Raw genomic sequence first — 21,304 nt, 5'->3', positions numbered from 1 at the left:
CAGCCTGAGGAGGAGCGCGGTGTGCGGGTAACCGGGGCGGGCGGGGGGCGGCCGCCGCGGGGACGGCGATGATCGTGCTGGGCCGCGTCTCAGGCGCTCGCTGAAGGCGCTGCCCACCCAGCCATGGCTCTGAGAGAGCTGAAAGTTTGCCTTCTGGGGGTAAGTGCTGGGCGGCGGGAGAGGGGGTGGGAGCGGAATGAGGGGCTGGCTGGAGAAGCTCTGCGGTGGCGGGGAGCCTCTTGTCAAAGCTCCGGGAAGCCTCTGGTGATGGCGGAGAATCCCTGCCAGAGGCTGGAGAGGCTCTGTGGCGATGGCAGAAAGCTTCTCTCAGAGCCTGGAGAGGCGCCGAGCTGGGGAGCTCTCCCCGGGCGCTGCCTGGCCCTCGCCCCGTCTCTCTGAGGGGACCGGGCGGACGCGCCTTCCCCTCCGCGAGAGAGCCGCCCGCCAGTCGCTCCTTTTCTGCCCTGTTCTCCTTTCTAAAAAACAAGAGAGGAAGCACGAATATCCAACGTGTGCTTCCCTCTTCCTCTCAGGCCCTTTCGGGCTTGGGGTCCACAAAATAAATAGAAGCCCCTGAAATCAAACTGGTGGGAGAGAGGGAGGGGCCTGAGCTTATATTGTAGGAACAGATGCGGGGAAAGCCTTGCAGGTGGTGGAAGGAGGAGACGTGGAGCGAAGTGAAGCAGAAGTTTAAAAATTTGAAGGGTATGAAGCTGCTTGTTGGCTTGGTTTGGTTGGAGAGCCCCCACGATGAACAGGTGGAGGTGTCGCCACCAGCATGGAAACCCTCTGTTCAGAGTTGTTTTCTGCTTCTAAATGGCCACCTTGCCCTTCAGAGGGGAAGATTATGTGTTTGTGTGCCCTTCGTGTTATGAAGGTATGTGGGGTAACTGCTGTTTGTGTTCACCTGGCCTGAGAAACCTTTTGTCACTGAAGAGAAGGAAAATAAGCACCCAGGAAAACTTGTCCTTGGATTCCCTGAACCAGGAGCCAGATCTGTGTTTCTCTTTTTAAGATTTGCTCTGATTAATGAGACTGCAAACAGTGTAAAATACAGAGCTATGATAATGTGCTTTTTCTCAAGAGGAAAATAGCTTGGCGAGATGAACACAATCGTACATAGTGTACCTAAATTACTGCAATATTCAGGAGGTTTGAAAAAAAAGCATGAATGATGTAAAACTTCATTTTCAGTGAAGCAATTCCTCAGGGCTTTATTTCTTAAAGTTTTAATGACTCAGGAAACGTAAAGCAAAAAGTTTGTCTTCACACGTCTTAAATAAAATACAATTTCAAATGTCCAGCTTCTACTGAGAAGCATTTTACCACTAAGAATTTATTTTCACTTCTAAATGTGACTTCTCTATATCTTTTGCTTTTTAACCGTGGAGTTGATGGTGCAAAGAGACACACAGTCCAGAATTTTCATGGTTTGTTTCCTCTTTCACCATTTTTAGCCCTGTAGAGTTGCATTAGTGACATCTTTCAGGTGTGTCACAGAAGAAATTCCAAGTCTTTCATTAAGCAGGGTGGGACAGCATTAGTCAGAGGTTGAATGCGTGTGTCACACTTGTATAATTTCACGTACTCCACTGGTCCTCTAGCCTGGTAATCCATACTCAATTGCTGTATGTTTTACCAAAAGTGGTCTTTTTCCACTGCTGTTCCATTGGAAGGTGTGCACAGCTTTGTAAAAGAGCCCAAAGTTTGAGTCATATGTGAATGCAGATTTTTGTGGTTCTTCAAAAAACATTTTAACAATTTTGTTTAGAAGGCTGTAACTTGTTACAGAACTTTCATTTTCTATTAAATTAATGTAATACCTGAAGTATTTCACAACTTCTCTGAGATTCTCTGCAGGAATGTGTTATTCACTGCAGGATTTGAGGATAAAAGGAATCCTCTGTCTATAGTAATTAATGCCACTTTCAACCGTTTCTGTTCCTTTTTAGGACACTGGTGTGGGCAAATCAAGTATCGTGTGGAGATTTGTTGAAGACAGCTTTGATCCCAACATCAACCCAACAATAGGGTAAGAAACTAAATGAAGTAAATTTGATTTATGCAAGAATAAAATGAAATTACCTGAATAGATCACTTGGGAGTTCTTCGTGTGTGGCAGCTAAATGTGGTAATAAACATAACTGCAGCCTTAATTAAGCTTGTGAGCTACCTCAGGACACGTAGGAGTGTTCTCAGCACTCCTGCAGCTTCCATTTTCATGTGTAAGGTCTGGACCCATTTTTGTGTTGTTAATCTAAGCTAACAATGAATAAATTACACTACAGATGCTTCTGCTAAAGGGACAGCATGCTTTTCTCATGCACAACCCTTAAATTTCAAATTCTAATTATTATGCAACTCCACGGTTTCTAATTCATTTTTTTTTAAGACTCAAGTACTATAAGTCTCCTAGGTTTTTGAGGGTGGTTAACATGCTAATTCAGGTAGGTCTGACCATTAATTAGTTAAAATGTTACACATCTGTATGCAACGCACACATTGCAGATGAAACTGATGAACTGTTTTTGCAGTTGGTCTCATAGGTAAGGGGCATATTTGAAATTGGAGCCTCAGAGTAGGAACATTATTAATCTCAAATCTTAGAGTGGATTGAAGGAAGGGCAAGCATCAGGAATTCTTGGAGTGGTTGGATCTTTTAATTTCTTTTGCTGTCTTCTTTTTTTTTTTTTTTTCCTTAGCAAGTATCTTTTGGGCTGCTTTGTTCACAATCAATTTTTGGCTTATTTTTTGCCTTTTCTTGATGCCAAGAGGTGTGTGGGGGTGTCAGTAGAACTTCCTGTCTCAGGTGTGGTGTCCCACAGGCTCTGCTACAGCTTCTACCAAAAAAGATCCTGCTGATAAAGATCAGCTGTGTCTCATCCTGTCCTTCTGAAAAATTGGGGTCTCCATGATCTCTCTCTTTTCCCTTACACCCCCCCTTTTTTTTGAGTAGAAATACTGACATTGAGCTGCAAAATGTTCTGTAGAAGTGTGCTTTTGTTTAAATTTCTCTGTTAACAGAGGTTTATTGACACTACTGAGATCATTATAGTTGCTTGATGTGACAGACTGAAAATGTATCTTTTACCAGCCTTAGCAAAATCATTCACTGGTCTGAGGAATGGTTATTTTGGTAATTTGCTATGTAAATGAATCAAAACTTGCCCAAATGCAGGGATTGTGTGAAGTTCCAACAAGATACGCAGTCCAGAAACTTAAATTAATTTTTACTCTTTTTTTTATACCTTGCTTATAGTTCCTAATTGAGACTAGTAGGTGGAAAGGACAAAGTAAGGATTAGAAGAGCTTTGAGCATCTTGCAAAACTAAAGCTGAGAATGTTTCAACTTTATTCCCTGGGTCTTTGAGTTCATGAGATATGATCTTGTTTCCTGTCCTGTTTTCATTCCTCTTTGAATCAGCTGAGCAATCACACTTTGTTGTTGTCAATGTTCATTGCTCAATTTCTGATATGGGCAGCTGCAGAAGCCTGGTCAGAATTCTGCAGCTTTCCTCCCCTCAGGATGCTGAGGGCAGATTTAGCAGCATATACTTCTAGGTACTGCAGAATATTCATTATAGCATCAAAAAGGAATATCAAACAAGTTAAAGTGCCTGCTTGGCTGGGAGAAGCAGCTGGGAAATTTAGTAACAAAACAAACATTATTCCTACTAAAAGTCATCAAGGATAACTCCAGTTTGGAGAGTTTTGTTGACCCAGTTGTCAAAGGATTTTGAGAAGCATTTAACCTCTTGTCAGGTACCACTGGGGATGGTTTAGTTGTGATGTGAATTCCAGAAACACAACTTTTCAGTTCAGATTGACTGTACAGGGATGTTTTGGTTTATGGAACCAAGTAAGAAAAATTCAGTGAAAATCTATGGTTTAGGAAACTGTTTCCATATTGACCAGAGAATTCAGATTTGATGCATAATTTGCAGCAGTCTTAAAGGAAGTGAAAGTCTCCGCTGTGCTTTACAAGAGATACTCCTATCACTTTGGTTTTCTTCGCTCATTGCAGAAATACATCAGCTAATTAATGGTGTTGAAATGCAATTAGGCTGTTCTTTTTTAGGTGTGTTGCAACTTGCTATTTGGCTTCTTAAAAGAATCGACTTTGGAGATTGACACACTATTTGGCAAATGATCTGGGCTTGAGGAATGGGGAGAAGATTGCCTCTTAACAGCTGAAACATTGTGTAACTGCTTCCTTTCCTTTTCTTTAATGTATCTAGCTAATTGTCCTCTTATAGCATGAAACAAGTCCAAAGCCTGCAGTTACATTCGCTACAAAAGTGTCAAGGACATTATTAAGCCCCAAGATAAACTCAAGTTCAGAGTCCTGGACTCAGGTATTCAGGGCTGGTTGTGCTGAAACACTCATGCTCTCAAGTCTGGCTGTGCAGCAAGTTCGGGGTACTGTAAGAAGCTCCACTGTCTTCACAATCCTGCCAAAACTGGCAGAAGAACAAGTTTGGAAGTCTGCAGTATTTTCAAGTGGCAGAAATTAATCACACAAGAAATGTTTAAGTTCACAGTGTAGGATCTTATGTGCTTGAAACAGTTATGTCACCTGTAGTTCCAGCTGTACAAGGACTTTAATTCAGTGTTTTTTCCAGTGAAAAATGTGCCTACAGGTGAGAGATACAGCAAAGGACTTCCTCTTGCAAAAGAGTAAGGTCACTGAATTCAGTGTTCTTGTGGGAAATACACTCATTCAGCTAAAGCAGATCAAATAAACCACAAAAGCACTTTGCAATATTTAACTGTATGTATTTATATATATAATATTTAATACTTTGCAATATTTATCTGTGAAGCATCTAGAATTTGGGCAAGGGGAGAAGAACCTGGAGAGTAGGCGAGATCTTTTTTTGTCTTCTGGAAGTCCAAGAGTCTCTGCAAACTAAAATATGTAATTGGGGAACCATATAGGGTGCAGACAACAAGTTACTCTGTTGATTTCTGTGTCCTGTTAACACCTACCAATACTGATACCCATCTCCTCTTTTATTCCCAAGCATGGATTTACCAGCACTCATCTGAATGTTAGTACAGAGATAGGAAAAGCTGATACAAAGGGAAGAATTTGACCTCTTTCTCCCCAGAAGTTTCCAGTGTGCACTGAAGTGGTTGCTGTGATGCTGTGAGGAAGGATGTTGTTAAAAGGCTGACCTTTCTGGGTTTTTTGGTCATATATCCTCTATTTTTTATCCAAAGCTTATAAACAAATAAAACCTCTAATTTGCATTCATGTTGTGTTTTGGTAGTTGAATGTCAGTCTCTGAAAGGAAATTTCATTCTCTCTTAATTTCAGCCTTTATATCTGAAATGCTTCATCAATTTGTGTGTTTATGTGTGGGGAAAGCACTTTTATTGGAATGTGAACCTTCTTGAAAGCTCCTGGTGGTAATGAATGTTCTAAGGATGTATTTATATTCTCAGAAAGCATTAACTGTGGTTTTTTTTTTTTTCAGAGCCTCATTTATGACCAAGACTGTACAGTATCAAAATGAGCTGCATAAATTCCTGATTTGGGATACAGCTGGACAGGAGCGGGTAAGTGAAATCAGTATTTGTGGAGAATGTTTGGGCCAGAGCTTGGGTTGATTTCAACTCTGCCCCTGAAAGTCACAAAGTGATCTGGTTTTACAAACATGTATTAGAACACTTGTTTCAATGCACGTTCCTATCAAGATGTGGGTGCTGTGGATGTGTTTTTATTTGTCATTTTTGTCATGATTGAAGTGTAAAGGTAAGGAAGATTACCTAAGAGGAGTTTATGAAACAATAGTCTGGGTTTAGATTCACTGAAAGGGAATGGTCTTTCCACAGAAAACAAGGCTGGTGTGGGGAGAAGCCAACTGCTCTCTCCAGTACCATTTCTAGCTGAGTTTTAAACCTTCAACTGCAATATCTGCAGTCAGTGCAGCAACACAAGAATCAAAGTGAGATAAATTACCATGTTTCATAGTACAAGTAAGGCCTTGATTCTGGAAAAACACACAACTGCTTACACCTTCTGTTAGCTTCACTGTTAGGGTTGTAAATGGGAGTAGGATGTAGATTTAGGCTTTCCAAAGGAGAGTTTCAAGCAGTGTTACAGGTGACAACTACTCTTTTATTCTTTCATAAAGTTTTACTAATCAAATCTGAGGGTGTTAGAAGCTATGTCAGGAATCTCTTTTGAAATTTAAATTTTAATTTGGTAGTTTGGGGTTTTGATCTCTGCAGCATGCATAGTTCTGAGGGGAGGCAACAAAAGCTTTGAGAAAATGACTAATCAGATGAAATCCCAGCTAATTAATTTGCATGCTTTTCACTTGGAATTCAAAGGAAGACTTTGCTAGGGAACTTGCTTGCTTATGGATTACTAGTAAGAGTGGTAGAAATTACAGTAGCTGTATGAACAGTGCTTATTCTTGCTGTTTCTTGACTGCAAGTGAACTACTGGCAGCTGCCAGTTACTCAAGCTGAGTTTATTTAGGATGTGAGGTAACTTTGACAAAGGCCGGGTTATAGCTTTAGGATAACAACTGGCAAATACAGCTGTACTGCTTTTCAGGATTGGCTTGAGAAACAGCCCAAACAAAAAAAAAAAAAAAACAAACAAACCAACAAAACAACCCCCAAATAATAACAAACAAAGCAAACACTTTGTAAAGCCTCAGTCAGCCCTATCCACGGGCACTTGACCTTTAGGATTCCTGGTGGAACTGAGTTGCCAGCTTTTTGGCTTGATAGCAGCCTAGGAAATTACTCAAGTGTATTTGTGTTGTGATTTAGTGCTGTCAGTTTTGAATGACAATTAATTTCCTTCCAACAGCACCATATAAAACACACTGAAGTTGTCAGGGATGTTTCCCAGGAACATGTCCAATAGTGTTTGTGTTATCAAAAATATCCCGAGCCCTTCCATTCCCAGCAGTCAGTCAGCATTTGCTGTAAATAGTTTGTCTTAAGTGAACATCGTAGCCCATTCTGGAATGTTATTGCTGCAAAGGGATATTCTGAGAGGTAGAGGATGAATTTTTAGAGTTTGGTACTCCTTAAATGAAAAGCTTTATAAACATGCCTGCCACTATTTGGCAGGAAACATCTATTACATTTTAGCATTCCATCCTGTTCACTTTAACTGTGCAAGCAATGGGAGGACCCTGTAATTTGGCTTCAGCACATCTAATCTGAGGAAGCATCTCTGTACATGACCAGCATGTTCCTGATCTATTTTTGGACTCTCAGTGATACCTCTTTAGTTTTCTTCCATACAAGTTGCTCGATATCTTTATTGAAATCAAAAAAAGGAAAGGTGTCTTACCAGGACTCTGACCCAGGAGCCGTGATAGCTGTGAAGTTTGTATTCCATATCTGAGAGAAGCCACTTGAGACCCCACTATAACCAAGGAAATCACTGAAATGTGAGCAGGGATGTTTACTTTGAAATTATTCAGAAATCCTCACGAAGGTTTCTTTCTCCAGAGCAGGACAGCACTGTCACTGCTGTCACAAATGGGCTGTACACCTGCCTGGCCCTGAAAGCACAGTTTTCTGGTCATGCAACATATCTGCCAATGAATTATGGAAGGGATTCCCTCTGTGGAATAGATCTGGAATACTAAAAATGTCCGCACCATTCTTGGAACTGAAACGTCTCTGCCGAGCTGTGATGTGGAATGCATGGAATTCACAGTCCTGGCTTCTCGAGGAGCGTTTGCTGTTTCCCATTTCAAAAGCCCAGCTGCAAATCGTGCTGCACTGCACTGGGCACCCCCTTGACTGCACTGGGCACCCCCTTGACTGCACTGGGCACCCCCTTGCTCTCAGTGGCTTTGGGGTGGCTGGAAATGTGCACCAAGCCATTCACACACCTCATCTACACACATACCTTATTTCTTCTCTCACTTCTTCTATACTGAGTTCAATTGATAGGAGGTCACTTACAGTAATTAGGATTTTTGCCTTCTTACCCAACAGTTTTGAGTTTCCATGCCTAATTACATTAATAACTCTGTCAGAACACAAATTGGAGGCTGGGGGGCAAGCTGAAGTCTTTGGAAAAATTGCAAAAGGAAAATCCAGTGTTTCTGGTAACATCTGTTATGTTAATATATTTTATCTGCTGACTGCTCTTAGGTGGAAAAAAGTATCTAAGTGTTAGCAGACAGGAAATGAGAGTAATACAAAATCAGCAAGTGAAAGTCGGTTTATTCCCAATGTAAATAGTGAAATAATCAAAAAGCCAGGTTGCAACCAGTCCAAGTGGTGGTTTACCAAATATGTTTCCCTTTATATTTTAGTACTTAGAAGGAAGAGAGGGATTATGTCCCAATGTGAACTGAATGCCTGCCCATGTTTCCCTTTCCCACTATTAAATATTTTTATATTCTGAACTTTGCATTCAAAATCCTATTTTCAAAACAGAATTTGAGAGCCAAATGTAAATGGTCTGGAATTCTGCTTTATAGCAAGATTTTTATGATTTATTATATTGCTCTCAGTTGAACTGTACTAAGCAAAAGGAAATTGGTATTTTATTAGAAATGAATAAGCCTTTATGAAAAACTGTATCCAATTCATTATTTTTACCCTGAGTAATAAGATGCACAAAAGCTCTAAATCATAATGCTTACATGAAACCCATACATGCAGTTTACTCTGCACTTGGAAGGAGAGTTCTGGTTGCTCGATTCATTTTCTTGGCTTTTTTAAAGTTGGCAGAATATCTCCCTGTTCTTAAGAATGATTCATTGAGATTTTTGATGCATCTTGATTGTGTACTTTATCACTTTTTTTTTAGCACTGGACTCAGGTTCTGTCCACTCGAAGGCACAAGCCCTACAAAGCAAACAGACCTGCTGTAAATTTAATTCTGAAAATTGCAAGAAAATTACTGCAGCCTTTTATCTAGCATGTTCCTTAAAGCTCTTCTTCCAACAGGGCACATAATTGTGGGCTTTTGCAGTTTTTTGGTTTAAACGTGCTTTTAAATTCGAGGGAAAAACTGAAGCAAAATCCTTTAAGCCATAAGTTAGATTATGAAGAAATCAACATTTCTAGCATTTAGGACTGATGACTGATCCATGGGGCTAGAAGTTGACAGCAGCTTCTGAACATCTCAGATCAAAATTCATATGTGCTAGTTTTCTTAACATTTTTGTCTTAGTCAAAGTTGACCTTGCTTCTCCCTGCATTTTTGCCCTTGTTTGGTGTTTAGAGTGGAGCACGTGCATGTTTGTGTAGACAGTCTGTTCAGGGAGAGGTTCTAATCTAGGCAAAAGAAGATCAAGTTTGCTTTTCCTGCTGTTTGCTGTAGGTGCTGCTGAGCCCCACACGATTTATTGCCTGTCCTTAGGAGAGCAGTGCCTTCCTGGGAGATTATGTGCTCTACTGCACAACTAGTTGTGACTGTAAAGGAAAGTTTTTCACTGCTGCGATCTTGGTTTTCAGTTTTTTCAATAGCAATGCTAATGACAGGGATGGTCTGGAGGTCAGTGGAAGGTCAGGTTTATGTTTGCTGTCTTTCTTCCAGTTTCGTGCTTTAGCCCCGATGTATTACCGAGGCTCAGCAGCAGCCATTATAGTGTATGACATCACAAAAGAGGTAAGAAACCTGATCTTGACCCAGCATTACAATTTCTGGGGTTTTTTATTTGTGTCATGGGCCAGGTCTGACTCTTAATTTCTTAATTCCTTCCGTCTTCTTTCTTTCTTTTTTTTTTTTCCACATTAGGAAACTTTCTCAACGTTAAAGAACTGGGTTAAAGAGCTGCGCCAGCACGGACCTCCCAACATTGTTGTAGCTATTGCAGGAAATAAGTGTGATCTTAATGATGTCAGGTAAATAACTGCTGTCAGTTTTGAGGGTTTTCCTTAAGCCCTAGCATTAAATATTTTAAGATTTTAGAGCAGCTGAAAGGTATAGAACAATCTAAGCTGTTCTGCTCTAGTGTTGTAGTTTCACAAGGGATTTGAGCTGTTTCTGCTGTCAGAGGACATGGGGTTTGAGCTGCTTCTGTCAGAAGATGTGGTTAGTCTGCCCTTGGATGGTCTCACCCACTTCCTCCCCTGTGCTGGTGTGAGTACATGTGTGATTGGGCAGTAAATTGGGCTGTAAAATGGATCCAGATTAAAACTAACCCTTAAAAAAAAAAAAAGATAAATATACTTGGATCAGTTTTCTTTTCTCACACCATGAACACTTGCTGGCATAACGGTGTGGGGATAGCAGAGTTAGGAATGAGCAGTTTACAGGGAGACAGGATTACCTTTTCTGGTGGCAGTGCCAAGTTACACAAACCTAAACTGCCTGTGAAACTATAGTGTAATAGAAGCTGTTTACCTCACTTTACAAGAAGTGCCCCTGTCAGTCTGTAGCACCTCATTTTGTCAGGAAAAACACCAAGCCTGTTGGAAAGCATTGTGTAGGTTTTTCTAACTTGCTTGTTCAGGTGCCTTCCTTCCCTGCTTAAATATTGGGGTGGAATTGGCTGCGGCCAAAATAGTTGCAGGGAGCGGGAAAAGCTCTTGAGAAACTTTATGAACAGCCAAACTTTCAGGAAGGCATGTACTAAAAACAAAAGGCAGCCTTTTTTTATTGATGTCCTGGTTAAATAAGCCAAAATTCAGAAAGGAGGTGTGTGTAAACTTCTTGGGTTTAGGTTTTGCTGGAAAAGGCAGCACAGCTGGTGTCTCAAAGGAGACAGCTGATTATATGTTTAAAGAACCACTGCAAAGGTTGCTCTGAGTATGGTTTTACAAATTGTTAATACCTAGAAGTTATCTAGTGAGCTCTATTAACTTTCATTAGAAGTAGCATGGCTTTTGAAGGAAATAGAGTGTAAAATTATTTAGAACAGAATTCACATCTCACATGCTCAGCTGGCATCATAAGTGTAAACTTTACTCTTCAAGCTAATGAGGAGGATTCCTTGTACTTTAGTCAGAGGCAATATTTGAGTCACTACTCAAAGTCCATGCTCTTGATACCCTAAAGTCCCTCATTACTGAAAGTAGCCTGTGTGTTGTAGAAATTGCACGTGCAATGATACAACATAAAGTCCAGACCTCCCTACAGCTACTGGGGTTTGTAGTTTTCATTTTGTTTAAGGGAAGATACAAAATCATCAACTTGCCTACTCTGGGGTGCAGACTAACTTGTACACCTCTGTGTGCTCAGTATAAAAATATTCCTTTTTTGTAGCTACATATTCATGCAAAGGAAACAAAGGAAATGCTGTGCTGATGGTTTGTGCAGTGGTGGGAGATACTTTGGTTTTGTAAACAGTCATGAGAAATGCACAGCATGATTGGAAATAATGCTTTAGGATCTTCTTAGAACCTATAAAGCTGGTGGGGTGAATAACACACCAGAAGGATTGATTGCAGGCCAAGCTTAGAGCACTCCAGACAAAATCACTGCAGTGTTGTCAGATGGATTAAGGCCTTGGGTAGTTCATGACTGTGCTCATACCTCAAGGCAGGGAGACAGCACAGAGTAAAGAATGAGCATCAGCTTCAGCATGAGGGAGCACTGTGATGCTAAACAGGTAAAATATTCATTGTAGGAGACACTTGAAAACTTAATCTGTCCCTTAAGGTTTTGAGTAATGGGGTTCTTTTGTATTCATGAATTTTTCTTTGTTTTTTTTTTTTTCCCAGAGAAGTCATGGAAAAAGATGCTAAAGACTATGCAGATTCCATTCATGCAATATTTGTAGAGACAAGTGCGAAAAATGCAATAAACATTAACGAACTCTTTATAGAAATTAGTAAGTATTTAAACAGTTTAATTAGTAAGTATTTAAACAATACTTTCTTCTGAAAAAAACTTGAGTAGAAATTTGATTTCTGTAGTACTTTTTGTGCTGTTTGGGTGAAAGTTTACGGACTTTATACTAAATTCATTACAATCTGACATGACTACAAACTGCAAAATGAGCTGCATGAATTTCTGGTCACCTAATGACCTCTAAATATTCCTTCTAGAGGTTTTCAGCCTACTCTGATTCTGTTGGATAAATAGCAGGCTGGGTCCTCCTGTCAGAAGTCAGTGTCATCTTACCGTCTGTTATTGAATGTTCCAATTAGTACTCCCAAGGTTATGGAAGAGGAAGGAAATGGCATGAGGACGACCCAGACTTTAAACATCTGAGAAAAGGAATTAAGTTCTCACTCTTAGTGCTTGTACTTAGGCTAATAAAGTGTATTTTTTAAAATACAAAAATTCATAAATGCCAGATTACTGCGTGGGGAATAGCAACTACTGTACGTAAATTTTCCTCAAGTATGTTTGTAGTACCTTGGGGGTTTTTATATTAAATTGCAAATCTTTTCTGTCCCATTTGTGGTGAGGACAACAATGATACTTTTTAGACGTGTGAATAAAAAGCAGACAGTATTCCAAAATTAATTCTATGCAATTATTTGGAGGATATGTGTCAAGTAGCAGCACCAATGTGCAGGTGTGTCAGCCTGTTTGTGAAAAGAGGACTAACTACAGAAACATCAGACTTAAGAAAAAAAATAGGGTCTATAGAAGCAGCTGTATATATTGAAGCTGATGTAAAAACTATGTGCTGTAGATTAGCTTCCTGATTTATTGACTTAATAGTCGCTCTCTAAAATTGATCTTGAATAAATTATGGGGGGAAAAATCATAAATCCTCCTCAGAAGAGAATGCTCAAGCAGGAACAGTCCATTTTAAAGACTGATGAGATGAGTAAAGCAGCTCTCTCTACAAGCACTCCTTTGTTAAGCCCGATGCAGGTAATCTGTGGAAATCCAGGTCAAGATGGTTGTTCTCAAGCTATTCCAGATGGTATTGCATCCTGAAAGTATTCTCCAAGTGCTTTTACTGCTTAGCTGTCCAGGTCTAGAGGAATCTGAAGTGTAACTGCTGCTAAATTGACTTCAGACTGCCTCTGCTGTCCTTTTGTGCAGCCGTCCCTCTTACAGACATAACACAGACTGTAGCTGCCATCCTGCTGGGCAGGAATGTCATCCCTAGTGACCTATAGCTAATTGAAGGCACGTTTTTGTATACAGAGCATACACCGGATGCTTAGAATTAGTTTCCAGTATAACATTTCCTATATGTTTCTTTTTCCTGCCTCCTCGTAGGTCGCAGAATTCCATCCACTGACACCAACCCTGCGTCCAGTGGGAAGGGCTTCAAACTTCGGCGCCAGCCATCGGTGACAAAGCGCAGCTGCTGTTGACTGACCCTTTAGAAAGTCAAACTTTATACAGTAGGTGGTCTTGGAAGTTAATAGTTCACGTTGGGTTTATATATCAGTCTTAGATCTTTATCTGCTGGTGTTCATACACCCGAGGTCCCCAAAAAGGGACCAGCTCATCTGACACCTGTGCGCGCGCAGAAAAGACTGCAGCGGTCGGGGCGGCCTGCTGGCTTCCACAGCGTGCAGCGTCTCTGGCATTCAAAGGGAATCCATCATCACTTCTTTGGCCTTGCTTGATTGGAAGGTGACTGCGTGGATGGTAGAACTGAGATGTTTTCCTAGTTTTGTAATCAAGGTTTTGGGAGGTTTCTTGGTAAAAAGGGAAATGAGCACTTTTGCGGGAGATTGGGTTAGGAGGAGTCTGGAAGTTAGATGTCATTTCTTCCTTTTCTTCAGTGAGCCTTATTTTAAATTTTGGTGTAGCTGCTCCAAAGTATGATGGGACAGTTGATGTAAGATGGCTACAGAATAAGCAACTGAAGACAAATAGTAGGCAAATCAGTCCATCCAGTCCCCAAATCCCATTTGCACTTTTTATTTAAGGATGATCTGCTCTGGGGGTGGGGACACAAGCAACAGATCTTAAACCACAGACAATCTTCTTTTTCATGCTGACTGTAATCACTTTAAGGCAAAGTGGTATGCTTATAGGCATCTTTTTGTTGTTACGAGTTTTTTTAATATTGAGATATTGGTTAAAGAAAATTACTTGTAGATCTGACTAAATGAAGTGGTTACTGACTAAAAAGAGATGCTGTAAACAGATGCTGCCAGTGGTTCTGATAAGACCTACAAGGTTTTGGGGAAAGCTTTTAATTGCTTGGCATGTGTAAAGTGTTCATATTATATTTATGAGACCAGTGTTTAAAGTGTTATAAATTATGTAAAAACAGTAAAAAATAATAGAATCTTCTACACTCCTTCCATTCCACACCTAGGGATAAACTCTTGGGGAATCTCCATCAGGGGTTTTTTCCTGCATTGTAGGTATTGTCACTGTGAGTTCATCCAGAGGCAGATGAAATTCTTTCTCTGTCAATGACATTTGAAAGGGCCAATGGAACATCCTGTTGGGGCAGCACGAGGCCTGTCTGTTGAACAAGCTTTCATCTGGGGTGCACCCAGTCTCTCCTGTTTTAGGCACAAAAATACACATAGGAAGTAACCTTAAGACATGGTAATGTAGATCGTTACCTCTTGGTTCCTGGGGTTTTTCATCTGTGAGGGTTTTTAGCAAATCAGTGTTTAGCTTATTCTGTATGAATTTTAGTAGGCTTTCAATTAAACTATAGGTTGACCATACCTGTTTGTGCTATTTTATTTATTTTTACTTTTTGTTTCTTACCAGCACTAGTGAGAAACTTTTATACTTTTGAAGAAAAAGAGCTTAATAGACTTGAGTATATACTAAAATATGCTGGTTAGCTTTAGTATCCAACTGAGCTCATGATGATGCTTATTCTTTTTTAATCTGGTTTTCTATCATCTCAAGTGTTTTCTCTGGAAGAAATGTAGGAAAATTTGTAAGAAATGAAAGGACTTGTACTTCAGATTCGTTTGTGTTACTGAAAATTCTTGGAGAGCTGGAGCAGAACAGGCAAGCTGGTACATTGAGGTTTTGGACAGGTCAGTGAATTTAATGAAATTTGGTGACTACATTTTTGTCATGCCTTTTCCTTACCCTGCCTGCATTGCCAATTCTGCCTTCTTTGCCATAGTCCCACAGGCTCCATGCTTCTAGAGAGCCCAAGAAATCCAACTTCATGGGTATGCACCCTACTCTTTCTGCATTCTGACCTTGAATTGCTGCAGGTAAAGTGTAACAGCCAGTGTTCCAGATTGTCCAAACTGCCAGCCCTGGAGTGAGGCTGCTTCTTAATATTTGCCTATTTAAAAAGACAGTTGATGTAAGTTCTTCTGAGTCCAGATAAGTGTTTATTGATCACTGGCCCTGCTGAATGCTGGAATGCAATCTTCCCTGCATGAGATGCACATGCTTATTGTTTCAGTTTTTGGTGGAGAAAAGTGGTTTCTTTTGTATTAATAATTTGTTAGGTCAGCTGCTTTGATCTTGCACTAGGCTTGCTGGAATTGATTATATTTTGTCCTAACATAGCTTCTCTATTTGGAGATACATTGGTATTGAGGTGTTTGGAGTGCAGATTATCAACCATTCCAGCTAAATTTTTAATAACTTTTTTCCTGGTAAGAAGTTGTTTAAAAAGCTCAGGATTAAAGTTTTATTCCACCATGTCTTTCTGTCTAATGAGTGGAGCTCATCAGGGAGACTCAACTTCCAGATACTGTCAAAGGGGATTACACAATCTCAGAATGGTTCAGGTTGAAAGGGACCACAGTGGGTAATCTGGTTCAACCTCTCTGCTCAAGCAGGGTCATCTCAGAGCACATTGCACAGATTAATTTCTGCAGAACACGTTTGAAAGGGCAAAGTGTCATGTATGTAAAAATGTAATGAGGTGTATGTTATATCATTGATCCAGAGCATTTTTAGCTGAAAAAATATGACTATTGCAACTTCTAAACACCATGAAAGTTACAGAATTGAACAAAAATTAACAAAAATTAAATTTGATAAATATTTCATTCTTAAGCTTTGGAGCAACCTGAATATGCTCTCCAGGTTTTGGAAGGTGTCTTCACCTGACCCCCTATTGAAGCAGTCACTGAGCTGCCTTGCCAGGTTCTCAATCTGTGCTGCAGTTAGTTTTGGAGGATGTTTTATGTACATGCTGAAAACTGTTATGTCAAGTACCCAAGTAGGTGCAATTTGGAAGCTGACATTTAGTAGCATTTAGTAATCATACTACTGAAAATTGTTATCGGTGCTTTGAAAAGTTCTAAGACAATTCTAACAACTTTTGCTGTTACTGTGAAGGTAAAGAATTTATTGTAGGTCCAACAAATCACTGCACTCCAGATCCCTGCTGACATCAGTGAGACCCTTCCTTTGAGTGCTGCAGGATCAGACAGTTAATGGTCTAGAGGGATGTTTTATGCAGACTGGAGTCTTTGATGTGTTGCTTTACATCTAATGCTACCAGCCTGCTCAAGAAGGATTATTTACTTGCTTGGGAAGAGAGTAAAAGGAGAGGAGATAGGACCTACTTACTGATTTGGAAGTCTAATCCTTTAACCTGGTTGAGGGAGAGCTACAATCTTGGTTAAAGCTTCATTTTAGTTATCAAAAAGTACTTCACGGTGAAAATCTTGAATGGTTTAAAGGTTGGCCTCAGCCAGGTTTTTTTGTTACACTGTTAAGGTTAAATTACTCCTTCACATTAGAGTTTAGTTCCAGTATAACACATTACTAGTTGGAAAAGGAAGCGTTAGCAGTGACGTTTGAATTACTTGCTTGTGAAACAGTCTTTAGTGTGTGTTAAGGATGGTTTAGGCTATTTGTGGTGAGCTGTGTCAGCAATCTGCACAGGAAAGGATGATTTACAGGACAGAAGCTGTCAGAACAGTGGAGCTGCTCACCCTGGAGTGAACCTCACTCAGCAGCAATAGCCACAGACAAGCGGGGCAAAATCATCTCCTACACAAGGAGAACCTGCATAATTCACTGGCTTCAACTTCTACACTGACTGCTTATTTTCTAAAAAGGCTTCATGTATCTCTCCTGAATACTTACAGCCCCTAAAAATGGCTTTCTGGGTCATAGTTGAGAGAAAAGGACAAATTTTCTTAACTTTTCTAGCAGGAAGTCATTGTACAGCCACCTGAGATGGTTTGTACAGATGGTTTGTACAAGTCAGTTACTCAAAGCAGAAGAATTGTATACTTGGAAATAAGTCTCTAAAAATCTACAAAAAATTCTCTACAGAAAACTGTTGATGTTTCATGTTCTGGTAATAGATCACAGCCTAGTGATGGCGGGTGACAGAAGATTTACAGAAATATGATGATGGTGTGAATTACCAATGTAAGATGGAAATGCAGGTTCTAGTATTAAAATAGTCATGTTAGCTTTCCTTTGAGTCATGTGGTTCCAGCTCGTCAAAAGGAGGAATATCCTTGAAAATACATATTTGTATATCATGCAAAAATTCAGGTGCCAAAATGTAATTCCCTAAAATTATTTTAGCCCTTCTGACACTAATGTTTGTTTCTGAAAAATCCCTTCTGATATTCTGGAGGTCTCAAAAGTCTGAATGCAAACCACTTCTTGCTCAGCTACCATCAAAAATGCACGACTTGGAAAAAAGGGAACAAGCATTACCAGACTTGATCCCTAAAGTGTCACAGGTAACAAATCTTTCAAGGATATAAGACTATCCTGAAATCCAAGAATACTGATGAGCTTAGCCTCTGACATGTCAAAATGTTCCTAGGGTCAGCTTTTTCCTCTTTCCCCCCTCCATTTCCTCCCACCCCACCCAACCCTGAATTTTTAACATAGTGTTGTCAGAGTGTACATGCTATAAAGAGCTACTCAGAAATACTTAGAAAAGTTCTACTGGCTGAGAGTTACTTGGTGCTCCCTATTTTACATGCAGAATCGAGGCAGTAGGATGAGTTTTCTTGGTGTAGAATCAAGACTTCTCAGAATAAACAGTTTTGCTGTTCCTATTACATCAACCTGCAAATTGATGTTCCTAAATTTTTTGCTTAAACACTAAGTATAAATTTTATTTAAGGAGCTAATTACCTTTGTAAAGATTTTCTTTTAAGAAGGTTAGGGTTTGCTTTGCTTGGCTTCTGTTGATGTTTTCACATATATATTGTTGAACAAACCAACTTTTTCAAATGTTGAAGGACACAGACCACTCTTCTGTCATGCTCTTCATCACTGTGGGTGTGATACTCCATCCAGTTGTTGCACTTGAATATTCTGTAACTCTGACACCTTGACAGATTCACTGCTACTCTCTTGCCTCACTTTTCCTCATGTTACAGTACGTATTTCTTATTAAATCCATTATGTTTGCTTGGCAATGTGTTCTTTGTTTCCTTACGGGATTTAAACAAAGACAGGTGGTGTGTCTCTTTTGCCCCAAAGTTCTAGAAGTATCTGTCAAAGCAGCAAATATTTGTAAGCCAAAGGGTAATTCATTAGCACAGCCTTATGAAACTGTTACAGCAGCTGAGACCTGTGCCATGACTGTATTTTACCACATGCAGAAGGCTAAAAGCACATTCACCTGGAGGAGCAAGTTATTGTAAGCCTCTAGTCCTCTCTTCTGTATTTTAACTTTCTTGTTATTCCTCTTTCTGAAATTGTGTATCCAACACTGACACTGTGATGGTGAGTAAATTGACTGAAGGCACAGAAATGGATTGCATTTCTGTAGCTAAGATGCTTAAGACTTCCTGGCAATCTTCCCACTTGTACCTGCCACACCCGCAATGAAGGAAAAAAAGGGTTTTTTTCTGAATGAGAAACTGCATTTATGTGTTCAGGACACAAAAATAACCTGATATGCATAGAGCTCTTGCAGTGTAGTAAATGTTTGCCTGTAAAATGTGTAAAGGTTAACCTTTGTATCAGCAATTCCTGTCACTCATAACAACATTCTGCCTTTTCATTCTGGGATGGGTTAACCTGTTACAAGGGTTGAAAGGTCTGTGCCTTCTTACTCTATTATCTCTTACTGAAACCAACTTTAGCCGCTCAAAGTTACAGAGCATTTGCAGCACTGTAAACTGCACAAATTCCCACCCATCGCTCCACTGCATGAAGTGTAGTCAGATTACTAGTGATGAAATATTGTCGTGATGAATTCCCAAGCTTATGAATGTTTTGAGACTTTTTTTAGTCTTCTCTTGGGCTGGTCCTGAGAGCGTGTACAGGTTTGTCTGTATTGTTGGTTTGTAGATGCTAACGAGGAAAACCAGGCTTTTGTTCTCTCCTTTTTGTTTGAGTCGTTACACTCCCATATAGTGCATAGAATGCAAATAAAGAAATGTTGATTTGGCATAATGTAAACAGCCTTTTCAGCCTAAGCATTCATAATAAACTTTTATAGTGTAATAACATGCTAAATCACTACCAGTCTGATGTATTGTGCAAAAAAAAAAAAAAGGTGTAAACATTTTATTAATAAAAAGCTTTGTTTATAAATATGCTGGCTTGTTTATAAATGCTTCCAAAATTCTCCACATCTTAAAAAACAGTCTCTATAGCAATATAATTATAGAAGAGGAATGTAAGCAATAGCTTGCATGTACAAATGACTGGAATAGCTGTTTTCTAGAGGTCCTGACTACTGGTGTTCAGAAACTGGAGCTTTTCCCTGGTCTGTGTGCACACAGACAAAGGCAGAAGATCCTGTGCAAAGAAGGGATGGGGGCAAACAGCAGAGAGAATGCAGCTTTTGTGTAACACTTCCTTTCTTTGCAGCACCATGCCTGAGAAACTGCAGGCCACACACAGGCTCGTCAAGCAGGGCAAGGCCTGACAAATTCTGTCAGGGCCAAGTTATTTAATACTGTGTTTTTACCTTAGACTGCATGAAATGCACAGTTCTCAACTGCTTAGGCCAGGTTTCTGTCAATCAAAGCTGTGAAGTGCTTTTAATATCTGCACAGTGTCGTGGGCCTGCTGTGCTGGGAAGGGATCTTCTCTCGTTTGTTAATACAGCCAGCTGGTTGGTAGCTTGCTTTTTTTAAACCACTGCTCTGGTGCTTATGTAGTCCTCAAAACTTTGGCTGCAGTTAACTGACTTGGCTTTCATGCTGCTTAAAAGATGTGGTTTGGTTGCTTTAATCTGGGATGCACATCTAACCTGTTGAGTTAATAGCAGCCTTCAAAAGCTAAATAAACACAAAGCCCTGTTTCTGAGCTGCTGTTTCATATGGAAAGGTTGGGTACAAGCTTTAGCTAAGCAAGTGGCTGCAGTTCCTATGCAGGAAACGCATACCATGTCATCTTTTGTTTAACAGAGACCTGGAATAAGTTAAATTTCTTGTTACCTGCAATTTTGAAGTTATGCTCTTAGATGTGAACAAACTGCTTTTGAATAGTGTCAGATGGGTTTGTCTAAGATGGCATGAATGTGCATCAGGGAGAGCATAAGAAGGAAGAAGGGTAGACACAAGGAATATGCTGGAATAGAGAGAAGAAAAGCATTTGTATGTGTTTGCATAAGGAATCTGAGAACTAAATGCAAACCACCTGGTTTGCACACACACAGTGAGAATGTTTCACTTGCATTAAGCCTTTCACAGAACTTCTTCTTTAAAATTGTTTCAGTACAATGCTTTCAGGTGCTGTCCAGCATTTCCCTGCAGTGTTCATCCCAATTTTCTCCTGTTAATCAAAAACCCTCGTGGGCAAGAAGTTGCCTTTTAGTCTTGTGGCTGAATTGTCCCCAGTGAGAGCAGCCTGTGGAACAGGGATGGGCTATTGCAGGTGGCCTCCATGCACACCCAGTTCAGTGAATCTGACCTGCACAACATTAAACGTACACACATTATTTACATGCAACAGAAACCTGACAACCTACATTCATCAGACTTCATAAATTTTCAACTTAAACAATGCTGTGCTTTATAAAACCTTCAGCCTGGATGAAAACGTGGGCGAGTCCTTCAAACACAAACAGGTAAGTTCAGAGCTGCCAATTAGGGCAAGGTGATACATCTTGGCAACTCCTTTAAGAGGTGGATCATAACGCTTCAGGGGCTTCTTTGTACTTCTTTCAGGAAAAGTAGAACTCGGAAAGGTCTGGGCAGCAACACTTAATGGTTGTTTACTTAAGGGCTTTTATTATGCATGACTATATGCTGTGTAGAGCTTTCTCTCTCACTCCTCCCCGTTAGTTTGCAAATAACTTACTGATATGTATAAAGCTTGTCTTTTCCACTAATTACTGCTCCAAGATTGCCTGGCTTCCAGAGAGAATCTGTTTATAAAATAAAACTTAAGAGATTAGGTAAAAGAAGGTAATTTTCCCACAGTAGCAGCCAAGAGGGCTGCAAAGGATGAACTCAATTCTCTCCCGACTTGAGATCTAAAATGTTATGACATAGCCTGTAGTTTAGGCTAAAAATTACCCCCTCACACCAAGGAGCAAAAATAGTAAGACCATCCAAATCTAGT

General features: G+C 40.0%; 1 protein-coding gene across 1 annotated transcript; it reads left to right on the top strand.

The window, feature by feature from the left end:
* The first annotated feature begins 21 nt into the window (after window positions 1-21).
* Window positions 22-19,326, top strand: RAB22A (RAB22A, member RAS oncogene family). Its single transcript, XM_038158668.1, has 7 exons — window positions 22-159; window positions 1,953-2,032; window positions 5,481-5,562; window positions 9,533-9,604; window positions 9,734-9,840; window positions 11,662-11,771; window positions 13,124-19,326. The coding sequence occupies exons 1-7, from the start codon at window positions 124-126 to the stop codon at window positions 13,219-13,221; spliced, it is 585 nt and encodes a 194-aa protein (XP_038014596.1). The 5' UTR covers window positions 22-123; the 3' UTR covers window positions 13,222-19,326.
* The last annotated feature ends 1,978 nt before the right edge of the window (window positions 19,327-21,304 follow it).

Source organism: Motacilla alba, chromosome 20 (genome assembly GCF_015832195.1).
Source record: "Motacilla alba alba isolate MOTALB_02 chromosome 20, Motacilla_alba_V1.0_pri, whole genome shotgun sequence".
In the NCBI taxonomy this organism is placed as follows: Eukaryota; Metazoa; Chordata; class Aves; order Passeriformes; family Motacillidae; genus Motacilla; species Motacilla alba.
This window is presented reverse-complemented; position numbering and strand designations above follow the sequence as displayed.